This window comes from Tricharina praecox (genome assembly GCF_024521635.1).
Source record: "Tricharina praecox strain CBS 144465 chromosome Unknown BZA05scaffold_1, whole genome shotgun sequence".
Taxonomy (NCBI): domain Eukaryota; kingdom Fungi; phylum Ascomycota; class Pezizomycetes; order Pezizales; family Pyronemataceae; genus Tricharina; species Tricharina praecox.
This window is the reverse complement of record NW_026250403.1, coordinates 2,399,785-2,426,497: the sequence shown is the minus strand read 5'-3', so window position 1 is coordinate 2,426,497 and position 26,713 is coordinate 2,399,785. Positions and strand designations below refer to the sequence as shown.

The 26,713-nt window shown below is 53.2% G+C and overlaps 8 protein-coding genes across 8 annotated transcripts; 3 read left to right on the top strand and 5 right to left on the bottom strand.

Moving 5' to 3' along the window:
- Positions 1-487: 487 nt before the first annotated feature.
- Positions 488-1,539, bottom strand: BZA05DRAFT_19982 (uncharacterized protein). Its single transcript, XM_051479483.1, has 3 exons — positions 1,379-1,539; positions 564-1,305; positions 488-507 (listed from the first exon to the last, which is right to left on the bottom strand). Exons 1-2 carry the CDS (start codon positions 1,419-1,421, stop codon positions 710-712), a joined length of 639 nt encoding a protein of 212 aa, XP_051344622.1. The 5' UTR covers positions 1,422-1,539; the 3' UTR covers positions 488-507; positions 564-709.
- On the bottom strand, positions 1,461-2,401 carry BZA05DRAFT_19959 (uncharacterized protein). The gene is made up of 2 exons (XM_051479476.1): positions 1,720-2,401; positions 1,461-1,640 (listed from the first exon to the last, which is right to left on the bottom strand). The coding sequence occupies exon 1, from the start codon at positions 2,217-2,219 to the stop codon at positions 1,752-1,754; it is 468 nt and encodes a 155-aa protein (XP_051344621.1). The 5' UTR covers positions 2,220-2,401; the 3' UTR covers positions 1,461-1,640; positions 1,720-1,751.
- A 1,755-nt stretch (positions 2,402-4,156) lies between these two features.
- Positions 4,157-5,020, top strand: BZA05DRAFT_319441 (uncharacterized protein; the record flags this gene model as incomplete). The annotated part of the gene is made up of 1 exon (XM_051480422.1): positions 4,157-5,020. A coding segment is annotated over one exon (864 nt), but the record flags the coding sequence as incomplete, so codon positions are not given.
- Positions 5,021-6,360: 1,340 nt separating this feature from the next.
- On the bottom strand, positions 6,361-9,652 carry BZA05DRAFT_414761 (uncharacterized protein; the record flags this gene model as incomplete). The annotated part of the gene is made up of 10 exons (XM_051485272.1): positions 6,361-7,688; positions 7,745-7,770; positions 8,104-8,385; positions 8,453-8,462; positions 8,519-8,581; positions 8,615-8,744; positions 8,866-8,916; positions 9,188-9,290; positions 9,511-9,547; positions 9,625-9,652. The coding sequence occupies 10 exons, from the start codon at positions 9,650-9,652 to the stop codon at positions 6,361-6,363; spliced, it is 2,058 nt and encodes a 685-aa protein (XP_051344619.1).
- Positions 9,653-9,678: 26 nt separating this feature from the next.
- On the top strand, positions 9,679-11,434 carry BZA05DRAFT_440622 (uncharacterized protein; the record flags this gene model as incomplete). The annotated part of the gene is made up of 8 exons (XM_051486611.1): positions 9,679-9,844; positions 9,896-10,071; positions 10,145-10,285; positions 10,338-10,628; positions 10,682-10,776; positions 10,831-11,206; positions 11,259-11,325; positions 11,376-11,434. The coding sequence occupies 8 exons, from the start codon at positions 9,679-9,681 to the stop codon at positions 11,432-11,434; spliced, it is 1,371 nt and encodes a 456-aa protein (XP_051344618.1).
- A 1,149-nt stretch (positions 11,435-12,583) lies between these two features.
- BZA05DRAFT_19859 (uncharacterized protein) lies at positions 12,584-17,238 on the bottom strand. The gene is made up of 6 exons (XM_051479468.1): positions 16,710-17,238; positions 16,551-16,646; positions 15,588-16,481; positions 14,359-15,522; positions 14,014-14,306; positions 12,584-13,967 (listed from the first exon to the last, which is right to left on the bottom strand). The coding sequence occupies exons 1-6, from the start codon at positions 16,780-16,782 to the stop codon at positions 12,789-12,791; spliced, it is 3,699 nt and encodes a 1,232-aa protein (XP_051344617.1). The 5' UTR covers positions 16,783-17,238; the 3' UTR covers positions 12,584-12,788.
- Position 17,239: 1 nt separating this feature from the next.
- BZA05DRAFT_19881 (uncharacterized protein) lies at positions 17,240-18,752 on the top strand. Its single transcript, XM_051479472.1, has one exon. The coding sequence runs from the start codon at positions 17,703-17,705 to the stop codon at positions 18,528-18,530; it is 828 nt and encodes a 275-aa protein (XP_051344616.1). The 5' UTR covers positions 17,240-17,702; the 3' UTR covers positions 18,531-18,752.
- Positions 18,753-18,973: 221 nt separating this feature from the next.
- BZA05DRAFT_414757 (uncharacterized protein) lies at positions 18,974-25,765 on the bottom strand (the record flags this gene model as incomplete). Its single annotated transcript, XM_051485271.1, has 2 exons — positions 18,974-25,616; positions 25,698-25,765. 2 exons carry the CDS (start codon positions 25,763-25,765, stop codon positions 18,974-18,976), a joined length of 6,711 nt encoding a protein of 2,236 aa, XP_051344615.1.
- Between the last annotated feature and the right edge of the window lie 948 nt (positions 25,766-26,713).

Sequence of the window (26,713 nt, the reverse complement as noted above, 5' to 3'; positions counted from 1 at the left end):
TCATGATTCAGTCCGCGTGACCTCCCATGGGCCATCACCTGACTTCTCGATGACTTGCTACGCCCTCCAAGCCCAAAGTGCGGCAACGTGAGGATCTCCAATGACAAAGCGATCCTGGGGGTGGCGTGAACGCTACATCAATGACCCATTCAGACATACACATCACTGAATACCCTTCCCAACCTCTGAATCTTGAATCTTGAATCCTGATACGTATACTCCGCACCAGCGCCGTCGAGAATCGAGATTGTCACCGGATGCGAGTCGGCCCAGAATCGGCGATGGAGGCAAGGCGAACCCCTGCGCGTATCGGCATCATGATTCATGCCTTTTGCGCAAACCGGGCAAGGCAGCTGGAGCAAGCAAGCAAGCACTCAGCAGACAGGGTACGGTTAGGATCGCTTTTCATGATTGGTTGAACCGGTTTGCACGGGAGTGAGGTTAGTAACCGTGTAGGTATACCCTCGATGATAATCTCTACCTTATGCGCGTACCATGACTTGAATGCTGAGTGAGTCGGCATTCTGTCACCCAGAGGACTGAGGTGTCAGCAAAGTACTCACCTACCTAGGTTCTTGCCCCAAAATAACAAAACTCCTCGAGAAATTACACACCACGGAAAAGTAGTAGTATAAACCATTGCGTATCAACCGGCAACCCTGGGGGTGTCCGTCTGTCACCAGCAGTTCCTCTCCCCAAATTCCTGACATCACAGAACTCGAAATCTCGTCCCCCCCCCCTCCCCCCCATCACCACGATCGACCAGCCAACGCATCCTTGCCCAACTTACTCCATGTCTGCCACGCACATATGTATGTAGGCAGCCGATTATGGCCTGCTGCCGATGATTAGTGAGCTTCCTGTGCAAGCAGGGGTAGTTGACGCCTTGATTACTGATGCTCGTTCTTGCAGACCCATCATCGGAAGCTAACCTATTGGTCGAGCGCCATATGAGCTCACGGCAGGTTCCGGCGAGCGATCTTCCAGCGGGCGTTTCTGGACAAACATGAAACAAGTGAGCGCTCGCCTGGCATAAACATTGCTTGCATGCGGGGGCCACATGCGCGGTGAAGAACTTGGGTCGACGAGGATATGGGCTTTGATCATTCGTTGGCCGCTTCCGGGTGGAGATGGGGGGGCATCGGCATCGCCCGCCCGCACGCTGTTGGTCACTGATATGACTCCGTGCGGAGACTTTACGGCTCAGGATGCATGTCGCCGCGGATATATGGACCACTCGGGAAGACATTGGGCAGCGGGTTGTGCAGCGCAACCATCTGCCGTGATTGCCGTCTCCATCGTGCTCTAGTGGCGATGATTATTCCGCATGCAGGTAGATAGAAAACTCGGGTTTAGTTCGAACCAGGCGTGTACTAACGTTCAGCACAACACGGCCATGGCTGCACTACCACCACCACCATCACCACCACCCGCCAGATGCTAGCTTGGTGGTCCGTATATATATGCGCTTATGCAAATCTCGTCCTGAACCGAATGGCGGGTTGAGACTCGCGGGAGGGAGGCAGCGAGCCACCAGACGGCCCGCCTCGAAAACGGTTGCGGCCTGACAGGTGTTGCATGGTACAACCCGGTGTGAACGTTCCTCGAGCAACTGGGAATCCGAATGGATGGATGGTTGCCTTGGGGCCCGAACCACTTTGGTCAGCACACGGCAGTGCGGCTCTCAGAGCGAGTGAGAGCCAATGAAATAGAACTGACAGAGAGGTATCACACTCTTCATGATCGAGAACTCAGCCAATAGGGATCGAAAGCCCCCAATCTCCCGTACGGGGTGAACCAGCTAGCTCCCATTCTGGTGGGCGCAGGGTTATGGGGCCACCAGACCATGGCCCGTAAGCTTGTGTGAGTTCACCCGACCTTGTTTCCATTAGCGAATCGAATGCGAAGGGGACTTTCTTCTTCTTCTCCACGTTAAGCGAACAGTCAGCATGCACAGAGTGACCTAATACGCATCCCTTCAATCTGGCAGGATATCCATGTGCTCCAAGCATAAGACGGACCATCGAAGCCCAGTGGTTTTTGGTTTTCGTAACCGGGTCCGTCACGATGACTCGACCGAAGTGACACAACCAGGAATCGAATCCGCCGAACGTTTTGCGGACGGTGTCAGAACCGTGTTTCGGCGATGTAAGGTACCAACGGCTCACCGAACAGAGGGAGACGGTGCCACCAGCCAGCGCGGTCGGTGCACTAAGCATCGCAGTGCTGTCCGCAGAGTGATTACGAGGTGCGATACGGCCAAGCGTACGATGAGGCAAGCACTCTGTATTGGAGGGTGTAGTTCTGTAGGGCTGAGAATCGAGGCGGAGTAGTAATCAAGGGGGTGACACGCGTACGGCATTGCCGCCACTTGCGTCGGCTCCCGTTGCCATCTTCCGAGCGGGGAGAGGGGGCGCGCACACACATGCCAAAGCATTCGAACTAACACACGAACACGACCGAGCCTCGCTCTAGCTGGAGAGAACACGCCGCGCTCGCAATCGCACACTCGGCCGGCCACGACTGTCGGGTGACTGAAGGCCGGATGACTAGGCTGGTGGCGGCGGACAGCAGCGGGGGATGTCATCGCTGGCGCGGCTTTTGTAAGCGCAGAGTTGCGTTACCTAACCCCTTTTCCAAAAGGAGCTTCGACCCGTAGTGCAGATAGTTACCGGAATGTGTGCAGCCCTAACACCGCATGCGCATGCATCGTGCTGCAACGACTGGGGAGGCAGGGTGGGATGGCGAGAGTCCGGCGGAGAGTGCGAGGATGACATGGAGAGTATGATAGAGTGGCTGGCACCATTAATCTGCGGGGAAGGGTAGGATATGGGCGAGGAGGTACTTTACTCTATGTGTGCTTCCTTTTCGAGGCCGATGGATGCTGGCTGACGAAGCGGTGGATGCGACGGAGGAGGCGAAGGAGTAGAGGCGAGGCTCATGACGAACTCTGGCGCAAGCTGAGTGGCGGTGGTGATGGCGATGGTGGTGATAGTAGTACAGAGTAGTAGTACGGTATTCTAGTAAATAGTATTGGTGGTGGGGTTGTCGCAGTGGCGCTGGAAAGTACCGAATGCACCAAGCAACTGCTGCAAGGCCCTGCGGACTTCCGTGCTTCTAGTTGCCGCCGTCGTGCTTATATTCCGAGGCTCCTGCCCCGCCCGGGGCCCAACAATCGTTCCGGCCAGCGCCATCACCTTCTCGAAGTTCTCGTTCTTCCTCTCCTGCCGTCTTTGCCAACCGGCTAGCAAATCCCAGCACTCTGGGTGTTCCGTTTAGCGCGGATTGGTCCCCACCCCCCGGTCCGCATCTCCTTCTTCCTCCTCCTCCTCTTCATCAGCAAAGCCGCATCATCACCACCACCACCACTACGCCGTGCTATTGAAAACTCACTGAGATAATCAAAACCACTTCACTCCACACGTGCTCTTCTCCGCCGATCCTCACTGCGTTATCCTGCCCTCCCATCTGTCGCTTTACATACTTAAGTAAGACGCCCTTCGCTGCTTTGCCCGCCCCAGCCGCTCCGAATCGTTATCTCCGTGGTTCTCCCGCTGTGGCGTCGTCTCTCGGCCACTCGAATCAACCCCACCCTCCGTCCCGCCCTTATAACCGCCTTATATCTATATACCTCGCCCCCCAGTGTATATAGATTCTTCTTCGGCGTGACGGTACAAATCTATCAGTGTCCACCTCCTCCGGCTTGTCGCAAAAAAGGTGCTAGGTGCCTGTATCCATAATCTAATTATCTACAGCGGCACCACCACCACCAGCCACGGCCGCTCGGAGTATGCCAACTCCTCATCGAATATGGGAGACACCGCCGCGCATGACCGGGCGTCGCGCGCCTTCATCTTCTCCACGGCCTCCACCTCCTCCTCCACCACCGCCGCCGCCTCCCCCGCCTTCGGTCTATGCTGGACTCTCTCCTCCGGGCTCCTATGACTACACCCACTCTTCGCCGACAACCCTCGCGCCGCTCCGCAACGCAAACAACAAGCGTCCTCACGCCGACTCAGTATCGGACCTCCCACCGCCTCCGATCCCGACACCACCGTCAATACCGTCGCACTCCGTGACGGCGGCGGCACCACCGTATCCCACGCAGCCGCAGCGCACGCACTACCAACGCCGCCTCGCATACCCGACCGCCTACAGCCTCTCGGGCATCGTCAGCCAAATCTACAATGTAGTGCAAGACCTCAGCAACCACCTCGACGCCACGGCCCCGCCGCAACAACACTCCCCGTCCAAACCTGCCACATCAAAGATGTCCATGCCCGAGTTCCCGACTCTGGACGATATCGGCGCGTGTCTCGAGGCCGTGTACACCACGCTGCACACCCGGGTCGAGGTATTATCGCGGCACCCGCCCTCGCACGGCACCCCCGGTGCCGCCGCCGTTGACGCCACCCGACCGCCGCTAGCGCAGACCCCAGGCCTGACAAACGGCGGGGGGAGCAGCAGCACAGTGACGTTGAAGCTCACGCACGAGACACTAAAAAAAGACGCGACGCAGCTGTCAGCGGCGCTCCTGCGCTCACAGAAACGTGCCGAGACCCTTGAGAAGAAGATGCTGGCGTTCGAGAACGAGAACGAGCAGAACGCGCTGGACCGCGAGCGCCTGGTGGCAAATATCGAAATGCTCGAGGAGACCGTCGAGGAGCTGCGAAGGGAGCGCGATGAGGCCCGGGTGGAGCTGCATGCTAGCGGCGGGCAGTGGTGTCGTATTGTCGGCAATGCCGCGAGGATTGAGAAGGGGCTGTGGTTGGAGCTGAAGAAACGCAGGGGGAGTGAGGGGGATAGGGGTGAGGGTGAGGGTGAGGGTGAGGGTGAGGGGGTGGGAGATGGAGATAAGCCCCAGGCTAGGTGCGAGCATTGCGCCGGCAGTGTGGATAGACTGCTGGATGCGAATCGCACGCTGAAGAGGCGGGTGGACGCGCTCGAATGCTCGGTTGAGCGGATGAGGTGCGGGGGTAAGGAGATGGCGGAGTTGTTGCAACGACTGGGGGCGCTGGGTTGCCAGTTGGAAGGCGAGGTTACGAGGGTCATGGCTGTGAACACGAGCAATTGCGGCGGCGGAGGAAGCGCGGGAGGGGGAGGAGGCGCGGGTGGTATATGATCTGCATTCTTCCATTCACATTCGCATTCATCATTTCCTATGTCGGGGTCGGCGTTACAACTGTGTCTTGCTTATATCATCTACATCTGAACTGGCGCATTGGCTTGTTGGCGTTTCTGTTGCTCTGCATATAAAAGGGGATGGAGTGGGGGTGGTGTGTGGGGCGGGCATGATCTGGGTATGCAACTTGTATGTAGGCACTTATTTATATCAATTCGAAGAATCGAAGAAAAAAAGAGCTCTACGATTCAATACTATGCTTCTGGACATTGCGACATTGTGACATTGTAACATCGTTCCGTGGATTCCTTAAACGGCGTGGACTAGTGGGCCGTGATGGGCTTCATCCCTATTAGGCACAGTCATCCACAATATCTCACTCGTCTCTTGCCGGCCTGACGAACTTGAGTCTTCCGAACTCTGCTCGTCCATCCTTTGGATCTTGGCCGAAATTGGTCTGATCGACAGTATCTTGCTTTACTCCTCACGTAAGTAAGTCTCCTAGCAAAAAAAGACTATAAAAAAAGTCGTCCGAGCGAGACCACTTAAAACTTTTAGTAGGGCAGACACTTCGATCACCTTCCAGTCCTTGGTGCATACGACTCCCGAACTCTACTATAGTCTTAGATGACGCGGTCTGTAAAAGTCTTGACTAGGGCATCTCGAACTTTGAGCATGTACGCAGGTCCATACGAGGCCTCGGCGCGGAGCTTGTGCAGTGCGCACCAATGTGAAGCGCATACGGTACTCCTTGGAAGGTCACCAGAAAAAATGGCCGAATAATCTCACACAAGTAACAAATTCGTGAATTATGTCCTCAATTAATCGACGGTAAACAGAGGACTCACAAATCGAGCCCTCATCAGACAAACTGCAAAGAAAAGAACAAAGAGACAAAGCCCATTCGTTTCCCTCTCTGACTCTTAGCTGAGTACCATCAAAATCCCCCATTGAAAACCTCAAAAAACTGCAAGTTGCAACACGCAAATTCCTGATCCATCATCCTGAGCATGTGTGCTCATCACAAATCAACCAAATTAGAGGCTAGGATACAAGATTGTCGCACTTGAACATCATTAAAGAGAGTAAAAAAAAACTCGAAACAATAATGCCCAAAGGCAGAAAATAATAGGTAAAACCAGGCGGGGAGAGTCGAAGGAAAATCGTAAATCGTAAAGCCACGGGTGAGGAAGCTGGCGATGCAACTCTTCAGTCATTCCCGTAAGCACTCGTCAACGTCAAGTGGTAAGTTCGGAATCCTTCGCGGCCTTGCCATCCTCGGAGGAACTCTCGTTCTTGGCATCCTCGCAGTAAATCGTGCTCTTCGCATCCTCAGAGGAACTCTGGCTCTTCGCGTCCTCGGAGGAACTCTCGCTCTCGTCGGTCGTCTCCCCGGATGACTCTGGAGGGCTCTTAGTAACCCCAGAGGAAGTGGATTGACTGTCATCGCTTCCATTCTTTTTTCTGCGCATATCGGCGAGTGCCTTTACACGCGCAGGAGATCTCACGGCTGGACCGAGGGGACGGCGAGGAGTGGGCGAGTGTACAATCAATGGGCCCGACCAATCTTCCACTGCTTCGGGAACAGTCGTTTTTGATGCTACCGGCGAGGTGTTCTGGGCATCTTGTCCACCGCTCACGCCTTCCGACGGTGCTACCGGCGAGGTGTTCTGGGCATCCTGCCCGCCGTTCACGCCTTCCGATGGTGTATCCGGGCGCAGACCATTCGGGACGGGATACTGGAGACCTGTGGACTGGGCATTGTGACAGACCATGTTCGGAGTGGGATACTGGGAGGGATACTGGTTGCCTCCAGGCTGTGTAGTGAAGGGTATGAAGTTCGGGACCGGGTACTGCTGAATGCCGGGCTGTACATCGCGATAAGAGGGCCCGGCAGTGGGATACTGCTGATAGGTCGTGATTGGGGGACTCGGATAGTACTGCGGCACTCCATAGTATCCTGTAGGTCCCCTAGCAATATTGGCTGAACTTGCTTGTAAAGGTCGACTATTAACGTGGTAAGGACGTGGATTGAACATGGCAGTTGAATTATGGCCATAGATTCTCGCACTGAGGGTCGTATTCATTCCATTGGTGAACGACTGCTTGAGCCCTGGGTATTCATAGTACTCCTCGCCAAGATGTCCGAAGTTACATCTCCGACCATACCGACAATTGTCAACTCCTCTGCCGTTGTCATCTGGGGGTACCGTCCAGCGACACTGGGTCTGCCAAATCTGTGGCATTTTGCGCTTCGGAGTAAAAGAAGCCGCCACCGGATTCAAATTGTCAACACGCTGAGGAGCAGGAATTTGCTCGCCACGAATGGGGTAGGCCCCATCCGAAGGGGTCTCCATCGTTATGGCTTGACTAGCAGTGGATGTTGAGGCATCGACGGTGGGCGCTTCTGAGGTGGACGCTTCGTCGACAGTTGCATCGTCAACCTTCAAATCGGACTCGGAGGTAACAGAAATGTTCGAAGCACCCATGTGGTTCACTTCTTCGCCCGTGAATCTGTCCCGCAAGGCCGAGTCTTTTGGCGCAATCGCCACATCGGTCCAGTCATCTTACCAGTATATTCAGCAACCCCGCGCATAATATTCAGAATTCAGTAGCACTCACTGCTTGCAGCCTCAAGGCGTAGAATCCTCGATGGCGAAGAGGTATCTGGAAAGACCGGATGGCCCGTAAGAGAGGTTTCCGAAACTGCAGCCATAATTTAGTCCTGCTCAGTCGTGGTTGTGGACAGTGGAATAATTGGGGGACAGTGGAATAATTGAGGGACAGGTAGCGAAGAGGAAGGAGACAATCCCATCTTTATTACCTCGAGCTGTAATAAAGTTAGGGCGAGCTTGTGTAAGTTTTGGTTGAGGCCCAACGCTGCTGTTCGTGATTTTCAAAGTCAATCCTCGATACGAGTCATAGAGTATATGAGGTATGTAGGTAAGTAAGGTATGTAGGTAAGTCAGGTATGTACTCACGCTATCATTTTTGACGTTACCGCATCGACCGCGAGCCCGCCCACCGCCCGGCCAGCCCTGGGGATGTCGAATGGTATGAATGACCTGTATCCCTCAGCCTGGAAAGCCGATGCTTCGGCATTGCCCAAACCGAGCAAGTCCCAGTACCGGTCCATCTTCAACGATGTCCCATTATCAAATCCCCTCTGTTCAATGTTCCCTAGAGACGACCGAAGGACTCCGTCTGTACTATCTTCAGAGGACGGAGCTGCTACGCCCTGGATCGCGGACAAAGACCAATTTCTGCGAGGTAGACCAGCACTACCACTAGGAGGTGTTGGTGAAAATATCCGCGATTTCTTTTGCTCACTGTATCTTGGCTGCATATCGGGTCAACCGCGTTCATAGTTACTTGGCTTGCACTCAGGATACTTACTGCTCGGGCCTTTCTCGGCGCTCGTGGGCAATCCAACGGTGACTCTACTGCCCGTCTTGGAGTCTTCAATAGGTTTAGGGAAGTATTAGGGATAACAGTCGGCGGAGCACTCGATGGAGGTGCAAGTGGGACCCTCCGATGGGTCCAGGCAGGAGAATTGGGTGGAGGTGAAGAAGCCATTGACGGCCTTCTTGGTGCTTCCGAGGGGGTTCGCAGCCTGTAGTACCTAGTGTCAACTGATAGGTGTCACTTCGCTAGTACGTTATGGCATAGCTACCAGCAGCATGCTGCGGGGCGTGAGGGAGGGCAAGCTAAGATCAACAGGTGGGAAAGGAAGTGAAACATACGGTAGAGTGGCCAGCGAACGGTCCGTTTAGCTCCTCCAGAGTCCAGAATGACTGTCTCACGAGTGCGAATTGGATATCAGGTAGATCGAAAAGAGACTGTCTCACGAGTGCGGATTGGATATCAAGTAGATTGAGAAGATGCAAGAACGAGATGGGGATGATGATTGTATGGTCGCAGGAGGAGGAGGGAGAAGGGGAGGATCTTTATCGCACGCAATGCACTTGTTTACCTATTCCCTCTTGAGTGGTGCAGCACCTGCATGCTGCTCTGCTTTTGGCCAAAGAGTGATCGTTCTACTGTTTGCGATGTCGGACAGCCCACGATGGCATTACTCATCGTGAAATGCGCGCTGTGCGAAGCGGCCAGGCCGATATGGGTAGCACGGCGGTCCGCATTCGACCGAATAAGAATCATAGGACTGCACCTGGAGCCCAAAGAGAGCCCATCAGAGCACTGCTTCCATGCTTTCTATCATAAATCCCCTCCCCTTCTCCTCCAGATTCGTCTCCTATCATCATTCCATCCATCTCGTCTTCATCCGCTCATACCTCCCTATACCAGTTCGTAATCTTCCGCTTTAGTCGTCTTTTTACTAGCCCACGTCCACCACACCAAACCCGACCAACATACATAGCTTTACTCACCTAGTGATCACGGACTCGCCCCAATCGACAAATATCACTACACACACAGCACCGTAGGCACCGCTCCAGCACCCAGTCAAGAACCTCTTCCGATCAGTACGCAATACACCCTACGTTTCGGGAAACTATCCGCTGATGCCATTTCTTCCCTGTACATCAGCCGACAATATGGATTGCAGAACTGTGGCTGAACGCCCAGAGTCTCCGGCTTTCCGGCGCTTTGCTGTCAACTATGGTGCTGCTTTTAGTCTCGAAGGACCTCTAGAGCCTGTTGCATCGTCATTGGGACTTCTGACTGGCAATCTCGCCGAACTGGACCAGCATGAGAAAATCTGTAAGCCATTGTCCACCAAGTCCTGATCAATCGCTTTCTAATACCAATAAGTCTGGGCTTGTGATAGCTGTGGGCATAAGTTTCGGACGCTGAAAGCTCGGGAGCTCCACGGTCGACTCTGCGATGGCGGGTACGAGGCGAAATCTCGGGCTGCTGCTCCTCCTTTCCAGGTGTATCTGGAGTCCATTCAGATTTGCGTGGTTCCGGGCCGTAACCACGACTGGTTGGTCCAGTTGACATGGCTCCTAGCAGTCGCTGACGATGCCAGAGTCCAGAGAGTGATCATCTCCTCCAGTGTAGATTGCAGTAGCCATCTGGATTCTGGAGTACGGTGTCAATGAGGCGGAAAACTACAAGATCGACACGGGAAGATACCTTCTCCACATGGTATGCGACGTGCTCGAGTCGCCCGTGGTTCCGCAGAACGTCCTTTTCTGCGGGGTGTGTATCGATTCCTAAGTCCTACGAGAAAAACCCCCTGATGGAAATATAGGGAAATGTTTTCGACTACCTAGGAGAGGATTACACACCGGCAGATCTAGTTTACGATGCTCTTCGGTCGGATTGTGGGAGGCTGCACCTTTTCAGGACTTCTGAACGCTGGTACTTCACGGATCGACACCACATTGCGTACCCTCCTGTCAGTAAAGAGGGCCTCAATACGTACGGAGAGGTTTGGGATGAGCTTTTTGGGGTCTTCGGGATCCGCAATAAGGAAATCCTCGCCCATCCCGGTGGAAATATCTTCGCCCTTTGTGCAACTGACATCTGGAGCAAAAATCTGGTGCGTGGTTTCCCTTCCTTCCGCTACAGTTCGGTCGGCTAACTCCTACAAAGGACAACGCGCTAGGAAGAATGTGGAACTTGTACCAGAGTTTCCTCTCGCAAGAGTTCTATCAGACTTATCCATGGGTCAAGGATGTGCTCGCACTGTAAGTCATGCTCTTCCAACGTCGTTCCACTGAGCTGTTTCTGACGTTTTACAGTTGCTGGGGAAGAGTCTTTGACCGGGGGTTCTCGACCATTTCTGATAGCCCTAAAGCAAAGCATTGTGCAGGAATTTATGGCTTCAGATTCAAGCTTGAACTTGGACTGGCTATGATTTTTCCCGCCATGGCCGAGAGCGGCTCGCCAGATTTCGGCATTGTAGTCGCTACAAAGTACGACTACCCGGAGATCTCGAACTACTCCATGCCCCATGGATTCAATTGCTCGCATCTTAAAAAGCTGCTGTTCAAGAAGGCTCCTGTTGTGATCAACACGGAGATGAAGGGGCACTTGTCCGACGGCACGTGTCTTTGCTTTCTACAATACATCATCCACAATTACGAACGTCTACCAAAGATGAGTCTTTCCGTCGAAGTTTGTTTGTCGTTCTTAATCTTATTAACATCAAAGCTGATGCTAGTTACAGGAACAAGCAGGCAAAGAGCTTGAACCATCACCAGCCCAGTTTAATTGGCTTCTGAACAACAAGGAGTGTGCTTCTGACCAGAAGGTGGTGAAATTTCTTCCCAAAACCCAACTCCAGCGGTCGAGTTCCAGAGCTGGCCCAAGTGTGCGGAGGAGCCATATACGGCCACAATGTAGAGTACCAGACGACGTTTAGTGTCCCCAGCCATGCGGTTCGGCGTCACGCAAAAGTATAAAGCTAAATCCAAAGCCTGGCCCAACCTTCAAAGTTCCTGGACTGACGACAGCAATACACTATCTACATAGGAAGTTTTGATCACATTCCACCGCATCGCCGTCGAGCTCGATATACGTACGTCCTTCGTTCCGCGCCCTGGCAAACCGGTAAGTGACTGACTGCTGGTGTCTTCCGTACCTTATACCTTATACCTTATGTAGTCAAAGCTAATTCCATTCAAGCTTTTAGGCAGTGATTCTTAATCCGGAAGGTTTCTTCCTTCGCGAGGACCCCACTTATGTACGAGAAGCCTCCTCATGATAACACAACAGTCTAGGTACATACCCGCCGGCGGCATGTCCACGTACCTTGTAGTCGAGGTCAGTGCTGTAAAGGGTAGGTATACATCTTGATGCTCCCTTAGGATGTGTGAAGAGATTTGGATGGGATTTTCGGGGTTACTTTTGTCTCTTGTCTTTTTTCGCACATGCACCCAGCCTATTGTTCTAAACAGTTGGTATGTGTTTACCTGTCTACTTCTGAGATACCCAAGCGTGGATTGAAACGAGTGTTTTTTTTTGCCTGAGTGGGGTGGAGTGGAGCGGTCTTGTCGGGTTTCGATTTTGAATGACTCGAATTTAGAACGATTAACTACCTAGGAGGTACATAATCTGAGCGAGTGATAAATAGTGCAGAGCCGTCAATGGTCACCCACGACTGCTTGTCAACCACCATCAACCACCATCTGCATCTGCATCAGCGCCAAATCTACCAAATCTGCCAGAGGTTACCAACCCCCCATGGGCATCGTATCGTATCGGCCCCTGCGTGACGGCCGCACACATGAAGAGAGACCAGCTCTACGTACACCTAATCATTCCATCTCCATTTTGGTGCGTAATTGAAATCCTCCTCCTCCGTTTGATACTAACTAACCAACCAACTAGGGGGTAATACTCTGCATCCACATTGACGGGCACATTTTCTTCCATTGGCAGCAGCAACAATACCATCAATTACAAATTTCCGAATCATGTGTTTTTCTCATCCACGCTCACTCATGTCATCCTGAATGACCCTAAAGGAAACAAACGCGCTCAGCGCCCAGCTCCGAGCGACCGTTTAACTACCTCACAAATTAAATCAAAGAAACCACCAGGTTAAGAATACAGAAGAAGAAAGAAAAAGCCCTTGATTTCGCCTAAGATCGCCCCCAAAAATGCTATGTAGGGTCTTGTGAGAGGAAAAGAAAAATGCCACGAATGAAATGAAATACGCTCACCGAAAACCATCTACCCGATTCTCGCCCCTCTTTTACCTGAACATATTGATATCGTCCGGCATCTTCCACCCGTGAGCTCGGCAGGCGCGCTTGAACGCTTCCACAGCCTCGGAGACGCTGTAGGAGCGAACAGGACCCTGCTCCAGGCGGGCCGGACGCTCCTCGTCCATCAGCGCCATGCGAACCTGCATCAGCACGCTCTCGACGGTGCTGACCGCGCTCCAACCTGTGTTTGTGAGAAGCTCCATGCACATTGCACCTCCGAGCGTGACGTTTCCGCCGCCTCCCTGGTGGAACCCTTTGAAGCGGGGTTGGACGACCCGGACGAAGGGGGGTGACATGGGATATTGCGGGCCAAACCGAATCTCAAAGACGATCGACCGGACAACTGGGGACTTGGAGCGCATGTCCTTAACTAGCGGGATGTTCTCAGGAAACGAATGCATCTCTATGATCCACTGGTATACGTTTTCGACGTATTTGGGGTTGAGGTAGAAACCCAGTTCGTGGAGTGGCGTTGATTCCTGGAGCCGAATCAAACTCCGGATATCGCTGTTGAGGCGTTTGCTTGCCATGGGAGATGCATATGACGGTGGCGCAAGGAATTCAATCATGCTTGTATCGAGTGAGTCGGGGATGAACTCGTCGGGCCGAAATTTCTTCTTCCCTTTGCCCTTCTCCAATTCCGAGTCTTCTTCATCCGAGAGAAGCACCCGAAGATCCTCGTCATCCGTAGCGGTAGAAGCGCTGTCGTCATCTGCCAAATGGTCATCCGTCAAAGGATCATCCACACTCGAACCCCCAGTCAACCTGTTCACAAATTGAAAAATGCCTTTGCCATTCTCCTGCTTCATTTTCCTCTTACGGGGAGTGTGAGGTGGAGGTGCATCAACCATTACAATGTCGTCATCAGAAGGGCTGACCTCCCTTCTCCGACTTGAAGGAGTAGCCGGGATAACTAGCGCCGTGTTGCCATTTCGAGGGGTAAAATTAGGATCCTGTGGATGGATCATGGACCGAGGCAGTACGTTTTGCTTCTTAGATTCTTCGGCTGTGGACTTCGCGGACATCACGGCAGTGATTGTTGTGCCGGATTTCTGGAGCAGCATGGCATTGACCACCGTCTCGGCTTTTGTGAGGGGTTTCTGGACCAGCACGAATAGATAGCGAGTTTGAATCCAGTCGAGCTGTGCTACAACCAAATGAGGGGCCTAGGCAGTCAGTACTGGCCCGTTAATGGAATCATCAAACACTTACTTTCGAGACGAACTCGTTCGGAGAGTTGACTATCTCGTTTAGACTCAGGGCATTGGTGATTTGCAACTCGCTCTGGGGCCAGGTCATGGTTCCGACGCTTAGGGCGGTTGATATGCCACTTCCATGATTCATGTTATTCATAGAATAATTCAGCGAGGTGGTGAGATCCAGACTGTGATAGCAACCATGTCCAAATGCCCTACCGTGCAACGTCTGCTTGAAGTTGAGACCTTCGCGGATGATGGAATGCCAGTTCGCAATCGGCGAGCCGTGGAAAGCAAATAGTGACGGATCTATTCGACTGATTAGCATAGCAATATAATCGCACCAGATTGAGGGGCTCACATTTGGACCCAATCCGTTTCTGAGCCTCCTTGACTGAATTCACAAACCTCTGCTCTTTGTCGGGGGCACCCATCGCAAACCGGAATTGTTTCCATTCCGGGCCCATGCCCTGAACCGGCATAAAGCCGCTGGAAGTGGATTCATCAGAGTCATCTAAAGGAACAATGCAGCTCCTGTTACTGGCAATGATCCAGCGCAACAACCCCATAGCCGAAGGCGAGAGCCTATTCTTGAATTTCCTCAAAGACACTTCACCGCCACTAACGGAGCTCCTCTGCAGCCATGCTTTCATTTCCGACACCGATGGTAAGGTGTTTAGCAGATTTACGATTGCTTTCCGCTTTTCATGTTCATTCACTGAGTCGAAAGCATCGTCATAAATCTTGAACTGCACATCCCTAACATCCGTTGCACCGGGAATGTACGATGGTGGCGGTACATCAGAGCTCGTCTCCGTGGACTGAAGATCTCCCGAATTGACAGTGAGGGCCCTCACGTTTATGGGCGGTGAAATCTTGACGACGGGCCAGTAACACGTTTCGATGATACGGGCATGCCACTCCTCACCTCCAATGCCGGCGACGGTCATGACTATCCAACCCCCATCCTTCAGCAAAGGTCGCAGGTCCACGGGGCCTTTAATAGGGAAACGAAATTCATTCTTTGTCCGGTGGAAGTCGCCGGAGTATTGCGGCGAGGCGGACGAGTAAATCTTTAGGTCCATGCCGTCGGGGAAATTCGCCAGTTTGCCCCCCCTCGCGGAGGCATAGCAGAAATTCACCAAGAGGTCGACGACAGTTGGCTGCGACATGATCTCGTACTCAATGCTAGGACCAAATCCCAGGGACATGTATTGATAGAGACACAGTGGGCTGGAGCAAACGTATGGTTTGAGGGCTTCGAAGTCGGTTAACACCTTGTTGTGGCACACCAAACAGAATTCGGTGCACCGAACCAGGTGCCGCAGAGAGAACTGCATAGCAAGTAATGGGAAGGATGCCGTTGTGAAGCCCGCCGTTGTGGATCCCGCCGGTGTGAAGCTTGCCGAAGCATCAGAGAGTGCATCGGCCATGACTAAAGGGACCAGGGTCTGCTTTGGCGGTTGATCTGTGTAGAACTTTTGATCTATCTCATCCGCGTTGTCAGTATCTTTTCCTCGCTGACCTACTACATGTTAGTTGGAAGTTTCTTTCTTTGGGTCCAGTCGGCTACCGCTCCGGCTGACTTACAGTTGTAGTACAATTCCGCCCCGTCCCATCCAAATGCATATCTCATCCGGCACTTCAGCAGGGGCAACAAAGCAGTATTGAGGAGCTGGTTGAGGGGACCGGAGATGAAAATGCCCTGAAATGCGCCCTCCCGTCCAATATTGTCTCTAAGAACATCGTAATCGGGGTCGGAGCCATCAAGATTTCCAGTATACTGTGTCTTGCCGGCTGTGACCTTTGAAAACGCAGTTATTGCTTCCTGGAGGGTCGGCTTGTAATTCGCACACGTGCCGACGCACAGATCGACATTCTGCCTGGCATGATACATAACCGAGTCCGCAACAAGTTTGTTGGTGTTTTGGTAGTAGTTGGAATAATGGATCAAGACGATGAAGTACTGCATCTTGTCGAGCTTCCAGGCGATCAAAGCTTCATCCGAGATGCCCAACTTTTCGATACGGACACTGATCGAAACGAAAAAGCTTATGCCACCAGCATAATCTCCTAACACACCGACCTTGAACCCTGCGCTCTTTGCCTGCCTCAGATCGTCCCGTAGCTCTTTCAGCAGCTTGCTTCGTTTTGATTTTGTCTCTGACGACATTGACCCGGGGTTGGTCATCGGTGTATGGCCGTCAAGGGCCGTTGTGAGCTCGTCATCCGACCAACCCCCGCCGACAGACCCAAAGTCGGAATCCTCCAGCCCATCTGAGTCGTCCATATCTTCGTGATTACCACCATCGTTGTCCGCAGCGTCAAGAGATTTCAGCAGTTTCTCGGAGATCTTCGCAATCGCCTTCTCCAAGTCATGGAAGTTGACGTCCAGATCCAGCAGCGCATCAGAAGCAAATGTCGGCGGGTCGGGTGAGCCGATGTACATGAACATTTGATGGGAGGACGGGTAATCAGCGAGCTCTGTGTCGCCATACAAAACGTGGTCAGCAAACAGCCGCCCCTCGCAAACCAGCAAGCAAGCAAGTATACCGGGTATGGTTCCGCAAATCTCAACACCTACTACACCTGGTCGGTGCGCATTGAAGATGAACTGGAAAGTTCCATCGTCGTCGCCCCGCTTGACGCCTAAAGTACACGGCTGTCAGACATGTCTCATCTCCGGTGCATTGTGCGCGGAAACCAGCTGACCAGTGATGTGGGGTCCTAGAGCCCCGCTTGCAGAGAGCCGCTGCAGGTCCGCTGTAAAATGTCGACGGGGCATTGTGTACTTGAGTCGTTCTACCCGTCGCTAAAAGCGTGAAGGTGTGAAGAAAGTGTTGAAGAGGGAAGGAGGGTGGAAGAAGGTTGCGGTAGACGCGGAGCCTGTTGTTGGAGGTACTTGTGGTTGCACAAACGCCACGACCCACTGCTAACTGCACGAGATTCAGATAGCAAGAAAGTGCAGCTTAACGAGCGTCTTGAAAAAGCACACCGCCGGAGAGAAGAAGAGAGGGAAATGGAAGGGGAAGAAAAAAGGGCGAAACCCTTCAAGCTAGGTCATGTGGTGGGAAAGCGGGAGCGAGGGTGAGCGTGAGCACGAAGAGCGGAAGCGATTGTGTTGCTTTGCTGCCTTAACTAGCGATGGATGACGGAGAGGATGCTATATAGCAGTAGACGATCAGCGCTGCGTGGCGTGCAGCCGAATCTGTCACAGCCGTACAGCTAAGGCGAAGGAGAGATGATGGCTTTCCTTTATCACTCCGCAGCTGTTTGCTTGACTGTGCTGTGATTCGCCGAGTACACAAGCGATCTAGCTGCACTATCTTTTCCGCTCGTTCAGCTGGATGCGTTCAAAAAAAACCTTCTTTTTGTCCTCGAAATCCTTCACGTGGTCCTCCTTTCCTTTCTTCTATTGTTATCATCAAGCATCATTCATATGACTCGAATTCTCCAAGCTCTTCTCCAGCTCCAAAAGAGCTGTCTAGAAAGATCGACTACCGAAGCTATCGTGATGCGCGGGGGACCAGCTTTGGTAAAGTTAGCAGGGATCATCTTCCCGAAGAGAACGATCCCCTGGCGACCCCTGTGTAACATCCCCCACTACACACTAACACTAGACAGTAGCCTCACGCAACGCCATCGATGACACGTCTCCGCCGTCGCCGCGTCGCATCCCCAGCTCTGAGTCAACCGCAGTGAACAATGACCTCACAAGCCCCCAGCAACGCACACCTGAGCGACCCCTCGCTCCCGCCCTTCCTGGGCTCCACCTTCTCCGTCTCGTCATACCTAAACGGCGTGCTCCCACCCCTTCAGCCGCCAACAACCCTATCGACTCACCGCCCCGCCTCGGCCGTGCCGCTATCCACCCTCTCCTCGCAGACTACAACGCTCCTCTCCACGCTCGACTACCAGACCCAGCGGTTACTCACAACCCTCACCGCGCTCACCGACGAGATCCTACGGCTAGCGCCGCGGCTGGCGTATTCCATCGACCTACTACGCTCTGACGTCGCCTCGCTGGGCGAGGAGCTGCAGGGCCATGCTACGACGGTGGTAGAGGGCGCCGGACAGAAGCCCGGTGGGTTGGAGAGGCTCAAGATGTTGGCTACTGTGCGGGAGCGCGTAGAAGAGGTTGTGAGAGTCTTTGGGGAGGCGATGGATTGGCGGATTGATGGGGATGGTGCGGAGGAGGGAGGGGAAGCGGGGAAGAAGCGTGGCAGCGGTGGGAAGGATCTAGCGGGCGAGGTGGTGTTTCTTCTTGCTTCGGGGGATTTGGAGGCGGCAAGGGAGAAGGTACAGGCTCTGAGAGTATTGGCCGGCGTGTTCGAAGGGACGGTCGAGGGGCCGGCGCGGACCGCGGTGGTGGAGGCGTTAGAGCAGAGGGTTAGGGTGGAGATGGAAAAGAGGGTCGAGAAGGCAACACCCATGCCGGTGGAGAAAAAGGCCGAAGAGAAGAAAGAGACAACGACTGAGGGAGGGTATTATGGGCTGATTGAGCAGCTGAAGGGGTTGCGCGGTATGACTTGAGGCGAATATATCCCTAACAGTTGAAGTGTAATGCAAGCAAGCAAACAGTATTCGATAAACCAATCGCCGTCGCAATCATGTACAGCATGAACATAAACTACATCCATAGACAAGAAGGAAAGAAGTACAAGAAGTATTAGGTTACAAGAGTCAAGGGAATCAAGAGAAACAAAAGAACCCGCCGTACAAACAAAACCCAAAGCAATTGGCAATTCCCACCACTATCGTTACCCCCGCCCCCATCACACCAATCATCCCATAGCATCATTATAAACGTAAGAAGCGGATCACCATCGTAAAAGAACAGTAAACAAAGAAAACAGAAGAAAACACTGTCATACGACCAAAACCACCACTAATAACAAGCCAGCGCATATGGGGTATCAATCAAAACCATCAAAAACCTAACCGCTCAATTGCGGAGCTTCTTCTTCCTTAGCAGTCTATACCACAGAGCTGACGCCACTGACGCTCCTGGCGCCACCGCCAAAATCCAGGTTGAGCGCAGGATACGCCTTTCTAGCAGCAGCGTCATCGTCGCGGTCCTCGCTAGGATTGCGTATGACGCTCCCCTCTTCTTCTTCGCTCTCGAGCTCGGGCTCAGGGTAGTATTCCTCGTCAAATTCCATGTCGTCGTTCGCTGCCGGTGCTGGTTCCAAGATCTCCGGAGCAATCACAGGGTCGGCCTTCCTGCTGGTGGAGTAGAACGTGGTCTTGACGCTCTGACTCCTGCCCAAGGCTCCGGCATTCGAGGAATAATCCCTCTGACCGAGACCGATGCCACCACTATAGCTGGGGCGGACAGCTTTAGATGTAGGACTCTCTATTCCGGCATGGCTCTGCGAGAAGTGTCGACGCTCGAGACCCGCAAGAGACCTAAGTTTGGGGGCCTTCTTCGGCGAGGCTTTCTTCGGCTGTGCGGCCTGCGTCTCAAGGAGTTTCCGCGATCTCTCGAGAACTCCGTCCATCATCCGTTGTTGCAAAGCGGCACTTCGCACCTCCATCATGTCCATCTCCTCGCGTCGAAGCTTCAGTGTAGTCTCAACACCAGCCAGCTCTGCGACAAGCTTCACTTTGCGTGCACTGAGGTCTTTGGTCTCGTTCCGTAGGGTCCCGACCGAAACCTGAAGCTTATCATGCTCATCACGAAGGCGCTCGGTGGCAGCCTCAACAAGCCGTTTGTCGGAGATAGCCTTCTCGAGATCAAATTCGGCTTGACGGGCAGCTTCGACCTTGACAGCGGCTTCATCAAGCGCCTGGGACTTCTGCTGCTCGATCAACTCGGAGATGCTGGCAGAAGTAGCGGAAACCTGCATCTGGATGGTGTCAAGGAGATCGAGCTGCGGGAGATATTTGGCCTGGTTCGCCGTCCCTTCGATCAACTGGTCCAATTTGTCCTGAGCCCTAGAATCGTCGTATGGCGGTGGCAGCTCAACATCAGGTTTCTCGGCCAATGCTCTCTGTGCTTCCTGTGCAGCGAGAAGGAGTTGCTTCATCTCCAGTAGCGCATCGTACAGTGTCGGTTGTTGCTCTTTCCATTCCGCCTGCAGCCCATCGACCAGTCCCAAAACCTCTGCGACCTGCTGCTGTGTCCTCCCATGCGCGGTTTCGTTGGTAGATTGCGATTCTTCGACCAGCTTCTTGATAACAGAAATATCCTCCTTGACTGCGGCTTGAGATGCTCCAACGGTAGTCTCCATGGAAGTAGTCAGAGACACAAAGCTACTCTGAGACTCGGTCATAGAATCATTGACGGCGGTCAAGACCTCAGAGATGACCTCCTTAACATCTTCATGCAAGCTGTCGATCTTTCTGTCGACTCCGGCAATGACTTCCCTGAGCTCAACCTGTGCACCCTCAACTGTCTTATTCACCTCTTCAAACCCATCCTTAGTCTCCTCCCTGACAGAATCCATCACGACTTTAACTTCAGACACCCGGCTCTTAGCATCTGCACGGAAATCAGAGATAGCACTGACAGTCGCAGCAACAGCATCGGCGGTGGTTGTCTGAAGTCCATTCACGACTTCTTTAACATCAGCCATATCATCCCTTGATTCATGCCGATATCCTTCGATGACTTCTTTGACGCCAAAGACTACGCCCTTGAGGTTTGAGATCGTTTCCCTGGTGTCTGAATACGACTCCATGTTGGACTTCGTAAGTCCAGATATGCGGCCGCTGGTCTCGCTGCTCTTCTCTTCGAGCAACGCCTTGACGATAGCTACCTCCACGCGGCATTCGCCGACAGCAGAACTGATATCGGAAACTGCCTCCTTAAGGTCCATGGATTCGGGGGTCGCAGCCGAAGTAGAGGATGGAATAGAATGAGAGACAAGCGGTCTGGTGCTAGACCTCACGACCATCTCCTTCACCTCCTTCCGGAGTTGCTCCAAGGCGTCTTTGACTTCCTTCACCTGGGTGTCACCTGCAGCAGCAGGCTGGCCAGAGGATGCTAGAGAGGCGATCGGCTTTACAAGAAGTGTCTGAAGGTCAACCTTGAGCGCCTCCAAAGCACCAGCAGAGCCCAGTGCGTGGATCGCTGCCGAATGCTTTTCCATCGCGGCCGCAAACTCCCCTTTAAACTCTTCAACGAGGGTTTTCACAACCAAAACATCATTCGCCGTGGATAGATTGCTGGTCGATTCCTCGACAGCTGCCTTGAGTTCCTCGGCGCTCGGATTCAGAACAGTTAAGTCGCTGCTAGTCTTCGGCTGCAATCCTTCGATATGAGACTTCAGAGCTTCGATGGCTTCCTTGAGTTCGGTGTTGTCTGCGGTGGTAACGGGTCTCTTGGAGAGTTTTTCGACCTGGGCCTGCAAACCAGCCATGCTGACCGAAACATCTCCTTCGGCAAGCTTGCTTGCCAACTCCTCCACCTGGATCCTGAGCGCCTCAAGGATGACATTGACTTCATCATCGGCAGGCATGGGCTCCCGGACGATAACTTGGCCATTGATAGCTTTGAGCATATCCTTCAGTTCCGCGTACTCCGCTCCCATAGATTTCTCGAGCAATCCGTGCACCTGAATCTTTAGGATGTCCACCGCTTCCTTGACCTCCACGTTGGTCGATTTCTCCAATAGTTCTCCGAACTGTCCCTTGAGAGCATCGAGACGCTTAACCATGTCCTCCCTATCCTCCGTCTCTCCAATCGCCCTCTTATCGAGCATAGACGAAAGGTCTTGACGAAGAACTTCCATAGCCTCGCGGACCATTCTCGACGACTCATGGTTCGCTTGCTGAGGCAGTGGGACCATCGATTTCTCAAGAGTATCCTTGACGTCCCTCTTCAGCTCCTCGATGGCTTCTTTAACCTTTTCCTCGGAATCGAAAGTGGATTCAGCAATCGCCACTGCTAAACTCTTCTCGAGCATCTCATTCACATCCTCCTTGAGACTCGTAATTGCTTCTTCCACCTTCTTAGCAGCCGTGGGATCGATCGGGAGAACACCGGCGGGAGAAATCATGGATGATGACTTCTGCATCATTTCTTGGACGTCATGACGGAGTTGATCGATAGACTTCTTGGTGTCCTGTGAAGATGCAGAGGAAACGATACTAGTCACATCCTCCTTCATCTCACGGAGGAGCTTCTTGATAGTTTCATCCGAACCGGGGGTCGGAGTAACGATTTGTTTCCCCATACCGTCAATATCGGTCTTCAAGCTCTCGATCAGCTCCTTAATTTCGTCGGAAGAGGAACTAGCCGCCATGGTGGAGATGATAACGTCGGTAATCTTTCCTTCAAGGGCATCCAGAAGCGACTTGTTGTTCGTCCCCGTCTCGCTGGGCGTCACGGTAGCAACAGCCATCGATATGCTCTTGTTCATCATTTCCAGAACCTCTTTCTTCAAATCAGTGATAGAATCTCTGGTTTGCTGGGAAAGGTCGGCGATGCAAGAAACGGCCTTGTCCGAAGTCACCAAGCTCTGTTCGACCTTGGCCAAGACGGTCTCCTTCATATCCTCGAACGCTCCATTGATGCCGTCCTCTACGGCGATGGCAGAGTTGCTTGCTACGGCGGCCGCAATCGAACTACCCATGGCGCCAATATCCTTCCGCAAAGTCTCCACAGTTTCTTTGATCTGCTGGCCCGAATCGCCGCTGGACATGGCCGACTCCGCAACCAAATCGGCAGTTTTCACCATGGCGTCCATGAGCTCCCTCGAAAGGCGCTCAATCCTGATTTTGATCTCATCCGCTTCGGGGTAGTGTACTGGAGCTGCCATAGCTGAGTTCGACTTCTCAATCATATCCAGAATCTCATGTCGAAGTTCACGGATAGGCTCAAGAATCTTCGCAGAGTCGTCTCTGGTAACTGCCTTTGAAAGGGTTTCATTCACTTCCGATCTCAGCTCTGCCAAAGCAGCTGACGTCTTCTCGTCCGCGCTGGCAAGCGCAACGGCAGTGGTCAAGGTGTCTTCCATTTTTGCATCCAGCTCCTCCCTCAGTCTGTCGATCGCAGACGTGATCTCGGTCGATTCCGATATTACAGACTGCTGGATAAGGACAGCCAACTCCGACTTTATGCCAGCAAGAATATCGCCCACGCCCTCACTTCCGGATTTAGCGTCAATCACCTGGCAAATCGCATACGTCTTCTCTGCCATCTCCTTGAATTCGGTCCGGAAATCGGCCAATGCAACAGCTGAATTAGCGGCTTGAATCGCCTCGATGTTTCTATCCGCAGAGGTTTCCGTCGCCTCCTTCAATTGTTGAATGGCGTCTTCGGATTTGTTGAAAGCATCCAAGCTCCTCTGAGCCATAGCTCCAAGGGCGCCCTTGAGCTCCGCAATCAGCATTGCCGGGTTTGAGTTGGCAATAGCTTCGAGAGTTTCTGCAGACGTCGCAGCCATGGTTTCGGTGTTCTTTTCGAAGAGTTCCTCGACCTTCCTGGTGAGCTCGTCGACATCGTCCTTGACACCCAAATCCACTTTCCACAGTGCCTCGTCATCATCCCCCATGATGGATCTCTGGAGATGTTTGTGGAGATGCGTGAGCTCGTCGATCTTTCTAGAAGTGTTGTCTTCGAATTCGGCCAACCGGTCATTCCCACTGCAAACACCCGTACGTACCACTTCCAAGACCTTTCTAACGTCGCCGGTTGCCGCGTTGGCTGTGCCTACTGCTTGTCCGATCTCTTCTAGAAAACGTCCCAGCGTAGCTAACCCTTCCGTGTTATGGTTGTTCGCATGATACGACTCTTTCTGGAAAACCTTGATGAGAGCGTTGATGGATGAGAGCGTGATGTCCGTACGGGTGGTGGTCGAGGCAATATTTGCAAGCGCGGTAATAGCCGCCTCGTTGTCCAAGTCGGGGGGAAGTGGAGGGTTTGTGGTAGTGAGAGCCTGAGATGGAAGGCCGAGCGACCCATGCGAAGGCATCCGAGCCATTGCTGCACGTTGCACAGCTGCAAGCACCTCGATTTGTCCGCCAAGGTCTTTCAAAGCATCGCCAACACTCTTGTCGTGGCCGATCCATATCTCCCTCCAATCTTCAACCAATCTCTTGATTTCCTTGCCCAGTGCTCCTCCGAAGCCCACACCCTCTTGAAGATTCCTCAAAATATCTAGCACCTCGACACTCCCATCAATGGCTATTGGTGTAGGCTCGGATAGACTGGTGCTGCTAGAGATAGCGGTGGTCGTCGGTTGCTTCCCCATATCTTCCGACATGACCTCCAGTTTGGCCCTAACTTCCTCTATCATAGACATCACCTTCTCGTCGGCGTCACGGTCCCGAAGCTCTTCCAGAATAGAAACAGCCTGGTCCAGTCTCTCGTCCGCGTCCCTGCCCTTGATTTCGTCTATAGCCAAGAGAATGCGCGCGTCACTACGCTCCTCGACATCTTTCTCCCGAATTTCCTCAAGAATAGACATGATCCTCTCCTCTCCAGGCTTTTCTTGGTGCAGATCACGTCTCAACTCCTCGAGCATAGCAAGCACTCGTTCGTCGTCGTCGTGTGATCTTGCACCAACCAGCGCCAGTTCTTTTCCTCGAGAACTCTCTCGGTCCCGGATCTCCTCAAGAACAGTTAGAATCTTCGCCTCGGCGTCCCCCTTTCCACCCTCCTGGTCCTGTTGCGCTTTCAAGCTGTCCTGGATGTCCTGGAGAATTTCGAGAGCCCGATCTTGATCCTGCTTGGTGGGCATCTCTCTGAGGATCTTCTCGAGAGTCTGGGTCGAGGCTGCGGCATACTTCTGGTGCATAAGAGCAGCATCGTCCCCGTAATTTGATCCCCTGTCACTTCCGCTAGCCATAGATAAATGCGAATGTCGCCCCTCGAGAAGGCGATCAGTTGCCTCGAAAGAGGTCAACCCACTCTGGAGGTCCCGAAGCGAACGCCTAATATCTTCATCCCGGTTTTTGGCAGCTTCCTTGAGGGCCATCAGATCGGTGGCATTGTCCTTTGACCGGCGCGAAAGGTTGGTCATCTCTCTCTGTAGATTCGTGGCAATTGTCGTGATGCCAGACAGCTGCGAGCTGATGGTGTGGATGTCATGGACGGTAACCTTCCCAGGCGCATCATCGTAGTCCGCCCCCGACCGTGTTACGGCATTCTTTGGTGTGCTCGGTTCGGGAGATGTAGTGTTGTTACGTAGAGGAGTGAGCGCAGGTGCTTTATCGAAGTCCAAGGACTTACGGAACGAGAGAGAAGAGTACTGTTCCCTAGGCTGGAGGATCTCTCTGTCCTTCAGAGGAAACGACGCACTGCTTCCAAACAGGTCTCTCGGTGAAGGCGCTACGCCTCTCGTCGGCGAGGTTTCTGGCTTCTGGCCACTCAGGATCATGTCGCGTATCTCACGGACCGAATTCGATGGCGCGGTTGAATTCGTCCATATGTGGCTGCTGCCGCCAGTTGGAGGCATCACGGCGCGTTTTGGAGACGTCAGGACACCGCCGGCGCCAAATGAGTCTGAACGAGGTCGTCGAACCGGCGAGACTTCTCGAGAGCTATTCGGAGACTCGTAGCCGAGGTCAGGCGCCACGCCGGATGCGCCGCTGCTAGATATGGGAGAGCCGGGGCCGTGCGGTCTGAGCGGGAGGGGTGGAGGATTGCGCGCTGGGTCTGATGAATCCCACCTATGTCGCAGTGCCGAAGCAGAGTCAGCAACGTGCAAAAGCCCTCCAATTCCGGATTACACAGGAGATGGAGGGACGGACATTGGGATCATAGCCTGGGAGGGGGTCTTTTGATGTGAAGAGGAGGATGATGGAGTAAGTGGCGCCATGACTGACTATTCTGATTTGTCTACACTCTTCCTGTCTGGAGCGGCAGCGAGTTGCATATCAGCATTGGCGTGTTTTGAAGCTAGTGAGGGGTTCACAGTTGGTTCAAGGTACCTGAGTGGATGACGATATAGAAGCGATTATTTGCGCTCAATTGCAGCAAACAACAGAAGCAATGGAAGCGGCGGAAGCGCAGGAGGTCAGAGTAGGATTTTCAGTGAATCAGTATTGAGAAGGAGGTACGCGGGAGTGGGGATTAATTGGCGGGTGGGGAGGAGGTTTGGAGCAAAAGGTTGAGATGGATGAATTCGGCTGATGGGGTATGAGAGAGCGGGTAGGTATAGGTAGAACGTAATAGCAGTGGCCACCAGATAGATGGGGGTTGGAAGGTTATGCAGGCAAGGGTGGTGGTAGTTTTGTTTTTGGCGGGGGATGTTGGGCCGTATGCTTGAGGAGGATGGAGATGGAGATGGAGATGATGAGATGGGATGGGGATGGGCCGGATGGCTTGCTCTGGAGGAGGGGTGAGGAATAGGGAGGAGAGGAGAGGGATGGTAGGGAGTCGCCTCTGTTTCTCCTCAAACATCAAACGCTTCACGAGCTATCTACGCGAAGACAGCCTATCAGCGTGTGCTGCTGGTGTTGTTGTGTTGCAACCAAAGCAAGCAAGCGTAAACAACTTCGCTCTGCCGAGTTTCTCGCCTCCACGTTGCTCCCGACAACCACACTAATGCTGACGCGATCGGAACTCCCTAATCTCCCGTAGCGCCCAGCCACCCACCTTGTTCAATCGAGCCACAGCCAAGCTGGCGTCAGCCACATGATGCACAGCCACATACGCCCTCAGCCTCATCAAATAGAGCCGCCAACCACTAAACCGTGCTAACCAGTTGTGGTCGTGGAAAAACGCACAACGGAACCCACCGTCGCCCACGTGATGCTGTGACTGT

Excerpts from the sequence above, each read along its gene's own strand:
- BZA05DRAFT_19982 (XM_051479483.1), bottom strand. The coding sequence starts at position 1,421 with ATGGTGGTGGTGGTAGTGCAGCCATGGCCGTGTTGTGCTGAAC. Across the intron at positions 1,306-1,378 it reads ATGGCCGTGTTGTGCTGAAC|AGCACGATGGAGACGGCAAT; the intron begins GTTAGTACACGC and ends CATCGCCACTAG.
- BZA05DRAFT_19959 (XM_051479476.1), bottom strand. The coding sequence starts at position 2,219 with ATGCTTAGTGCACCGACCGCGCTGGCTGGTGGCACCGTCTCCCTCTGT.
- BZA05DRAFT_19859 (XM_051479468.1), bottom strand. The coding sequence starts at position 16,782 with ATGCCCCGTCGACATTTTACAGCGGACCTGCAGCGGCTCTCTGCAAGC. Across the intron at positions 16,482-16,550 it reads GATTTGCGGAACCATACCCG|AGCTCGCTGATTACCCGTCC; the intron begins GTATACTTGCTT and ends ATGGCGACACAG. Across the intron at positions 13,968-14,013 it reads CGAACGAGTTCGTCTCGAAA|GCCCCTCATTTGGTTGTAGC; the intron begins GTAAGTGTTTGA and ends CTGACTGCCTAG.
- BZA05DRAFT_19881 (XM_051479472.1), top strand. The coding sequence starts at position 17,703 with ATGACCTCACAAGCCCCCAGCAACGCACACCTGAGCGACCCCTCGCTC.